The 4,283-nt window shown below is 50.2% G+C and overlaps 1 protein-coding gene across 1 annotated transcript; it reads left to right on the top strand.

The window, feature by feature from the left end:
• The first annotated feature begins 827 nt into the window (after positions 1–827).
• Positions 828–4,066, top strand: LOC141027120 (uncharacterized). The gene is made up of 2 exons (XM_073504056.1): positions 828–1,824; positions 3,333–4,066. The coding sequence occupies exons 1-2, from the start codon at positions 828–830 to the stop codon at positions 4,064–4,066; spliced, it is 1,731 nt and encodes a 576-aa protein (XP_073360157.1).
• The last annotated feature ends 217 nt before the right edge of the window (positions 4,067–4,283 follow it).

Raw genomic sequence — 4,283 nt, 5'->3', positions numbered from 1 at the left:
AGCTCCACCCATGGACGAGGGGCTTCCCCTCCGTTTCTAGACCTACTTCAGCTTGTGTGCTGACAGCCTTGCACAGCACTTGGCCTCGGAGTTGATGGAGCTTCGGAGGGAACTCCATGAGACCAAGGAACTCCTCCGCCTAGCTCAGACAAAGGCGGACAGGATCAAGACGGATGGTGCACCCCCTGGACAGCCCATTGTTGCCTATCGAGGCGGGCGACCCCCACAGGCTACGCATGCCAAGGGATCATCTCGGCCACGCCGTATGACGGCGAAGGAATATCGCAACCTCTATGAATACGCGACCGAGCATTCCACCACTTAGACACCGTTCAGGACTAGGATAGGCCAGTCCGTAACCCTTAAGGTAGGATAGGTCGTGTACCCCTATGCGAAGTCGAGTCCATGTAATGGTTCAAATGAAACCATGTTGTGTTGTGTTTGCTTTCAACTTGTTTGATGGAAGTCGTACTTTCCCTTCGGGAACTTGTAAACGACTACATCCCCCATTTGGTTTTAATACATCAGTTTGGCCCTTCTGGCCCTTGCTTAACTTAAAATTGTGTCACGCCCACCCCCTTACTAGGCATCCCATCTATATTGCTTTCCCTTATCTTTCCCAATCATGAGACCTTCACCGCTCCAACAAGATGCCTGTTGTAACACGTACTGGTGCCTCTACTCAGCAGCAAGAAGCCGGAGCAGGAGCCAGTTAGGACCAAACCCAAGGACAAGCTCCACCACCGCCACCACCTCCAAACATGGACATGGCTCAGCTTCTCCAAGCCTTCTGAGAGGAACGCCAAGCCAACACTGCAGCCCTCCAGATGATTGCCCAGGCGGTCAACCGCCAGCCGGCGGGGAACGGCAATGGATGTTCCACCTTGTCAGAGTTCAAGAAGCATGCACCAGCCACCTTCGTGGAGACTGCTGAACCCCTGGATGCAAACGAGTGGGTCCGCACCATAGAGGATCTGTTGGAACTAGTCGGCTGCACTGAAGACCGCAAGAGGGTGGCATATGCTGCCCACTGTCTCGGGGGAACTGCCAGAGCTTGGTGGGATGGATTCAAGGTCATGCATGCTGGGCAAAACATCACTTGGAATGACTTCAAGACAGAATTCCGCAAGGCCCATATTCCTTCCGGAATCATGGCCATCAAGAAGCGTGAGTTCCGAGCCCTGAAGCAAGGAAGTAGCACTGTCAAGGAGTACATGCAGAAGTTCAGTGTTCTGTCAAGGTATGCTTCTGAGGATGTCAGCACTGATGCTGCCAAAAGAGAGAGCTTCATGGAAGGCCTTAACCAGACTCTACAGTACTCGCTTATTGTGTGTGACTGCCCAACCTTTCCTGATCTGGTGAACAAGGCACTCATGCTTGAGGACAAGCGACGTGCTTTGGATGATACCTGTAAGCGCAAGATGATCAGCAAGGGCAGCTCCAGCAACCAGAAGCCTCGCCCGTGGCAGCCAGCCCCGGTCAAGCGAACCTATCAGCAGCCAAGAGCCCCTGCACCCCGCACCAACTATCAGCCTCAGCAGTACGCCAACCCGAGGCCAGCTTACAACAACCACAATAACAATGCCGGCAAGAGCAGCAACCCCAATCAAGTCACTTGCTTTGGATGTGGTCAGCCAGGACACTACTCCAAGAATTGCACCAACAAGAAGCCCGACGCCCCGCGCCCCAATGCGCAGAACCCAGTACCAGGCCGCGGGATGCCACCAAGGAACCAAGCTCCCCGCAACCCGCCCAACAATGGCAATGGTCGTGTGAATCATGTCACTGCAGAAGAAGCCCAGGAAGACCCGGACGCCGTGCTGGGTACGTTCCTTGTTAAGTCAGCACCTGCAACTGTCTTGTTTGATTCTGGAGCCACACATTCATTTGTCACCCAAGAGTTTGCATTAAGAAGTGGCATGACCCCGACAACCCTGAATAACCCTATGGTGGTACAAACCCGCGGAGCTGAGATGAGAGCCAAGATAGGCTATAAGGGAGTCGGGATCGTCATTAACGGGGTAGATTTCCTAGCAGACCTTATCATCCTAAGATCGCAAGGCTTGGATGTGATCTTAGGAATGGATTGGCTCATCAAGCACCAAGGCTTGTTAGATTGTGCCAACCGAACTATCACTGTGACCAATGACCAAGGAGTCGAAGTTAAATTTGCCTCCAACCCCTCCTCTGCTCAAGCCACCCAAGTCAACTGTCTGACTGAAGTTGGATTGGAGCAAGTGCCGGTAGTATGCGAATACCCCGATGTCTTTCCTGATGAGCTACCGGGAATGCCTCCTGACCGAGACATTGAGTTCATCATCGAGCTCATACCCGGAGCAGGACCCATCTATAAGAAGCCTTATAGAATGGGATCGGAAGAGTTAGCAGAGTTGAAGAAGCAACTGGAAGAGCAGTTGAGGAAGGGATTTATCCGCCCTAGTGCCTCCCCTTGGGGATCACCTGTTCTGTTTGTGGCAAAGAAGGACGGTACTATCCACTTATGCATTGACTATCGTTCCCTCAATGAAGTTACAATCAAGAACAAGTATCCACTTCCCAAGATTGAAGATCTGTTTGATCAACTCAATGGGGCCAAGGTGTTCTCCAAGATCGACCTCGGATCAGGGTACTACCAGCTGAAAATCAGACCCCAAGATATTCCGAAGACGGCATTTGTAACCAGATACGGCCTGTATGAGTGCACGGTCATGTCCTTTGGATTGACCAATGCCCAGCTTACTTCATGTATCTCATGAATAAGGTCTCCATGGAATATTTGGACAAGTTTGTTGTCGTCTTCATTGATTACATTCTTGTCTTCTCGAAGACGTAAGAAGAGCACGAGCAACACTTGAGGATTCTCCTAGACAAGCTTCGAGTGCACCAACTGTACGCCAAGTTCAGCAAGTGCGAATTTTGGCTGCATGAGGTTGGATTCTTGGGTCATAAATTGACTGCCGAAGCATTGTCAGTGGATCCCACCAAGATCCAACCCGTGACTGAATGGAAAACCCCGAGCAATGTGAAGGAAGTCAGAAGCTTCCTCGGACTCGCGGGATATTACCGCAAGTTCGTTGAAGGATTCTCAAGCATTGCCCGACCCATGACCCAGCTCTTGAAGAAGGACAAGAAGTTTGAATGGACGCCGTAGTGTGAAGAAAGCTTCCAGGAGCTGAAGAAGAGATTGACCACCGCCCTAGTTCTGGCCACACCTGATATTCACAACGAATTTGTGATATATTGTGATGCGTCGAGATCTGGGCTTGGAGGTGTTCTTATGCAAGAAGGCAGAGTTGTAGCATATCTATCCAGACAGCTATGTCCTCATGAAGAGAACTATGCTACTCATGATCTTGAGTTAGCAGCAGTGGTTCATGCCCTGAAGACATGGCAGCATTACCTCCTAGGGAAGCGGTGTGAGATATACACGGATCACAAAAGTCTGAAGTATATCTTAACTCAGAAGGAATTGAACATGAGGCAGAGAAAATGGCTAGAATTGATCAAGGATTATGATCTCAGTGTTCAATACCACCCTGGAAAGGCTAATGTGGTAGCAGATGCATTAAGAAGAAAGGCTTGTTCCTTGAATGCTATGCTTAAGGAAAAGCTACCCGCCTTGTATAAGGAACTTGAAAGCTTCGGGTTGGAACTGGTTGCACCAGGATTCTTAGCCAACCTCGAAGTTAAGCCTACCCTGATGGATGATGTTAAGGAAGCTCAGAAGGGACACGAGAGTATTGAAGGCATCAAGAGGAAGATCAAGGCAGGAAAGGCCCCAGGATTCTCAGAGGATGAGCAAGGAATTGTGTGGTTCGGGAATCGCATTTGCGTACCCAACAAGGTTGAGCTCAAGAATTTGATCTTGCAAGAAGCTCATGAAACCCCGTATTCCATCCACCCCGGAGGAACCAAGATGTATCAAGACCTAAAGGAAAGATTCTGGTGGCATGGCATGAAGAGAGAGATAGCTGTTTTCGTCGCTAAGTGTGACGTATGCCAGAGAGTCAAGGTTGAACATCAGCGACCCGCTGGATTGTTACAACCTCTCAAGGTGCCTGAATGAAAGTGGGACAAAGTCGGGATGGACTTCATCACCGGATTACCCAGGTCAAGCAAGGGGCATGACTCCATATGGGTCATTGTTGTCCATTTGACCAAGGTGGCCCACTTCATTCCTGTCAAGACGACCTACAAGGGGAACGAGTTAGCCAGTCTCTACATCAACCGAGTTGTAAGCCTTAATGGTGTTCCCAAGGAGATTGTGTTGGATAGAGGAACCC

The sequence above is a fragment of the Aegilops tauschii genome, chromosome 7, assembly GCF_002575655.3.
Source record: "Aegilops tauschii subsp. strangulata cultivar AL8/78 chromosome 7, Aet v6.0, whole genome shotgun sequence".
Lineage (NCBI taxonomy): Eukaryota > Viridiplantae > Streptophyta > Magnoliopsida > Poales > Poaceae > Aegilops > Aegilops tauschii.
Note: the sequence above shows the minus strand (reverse complement) of the source record. Positions and strands in the feature narration are given on the sequence as shown.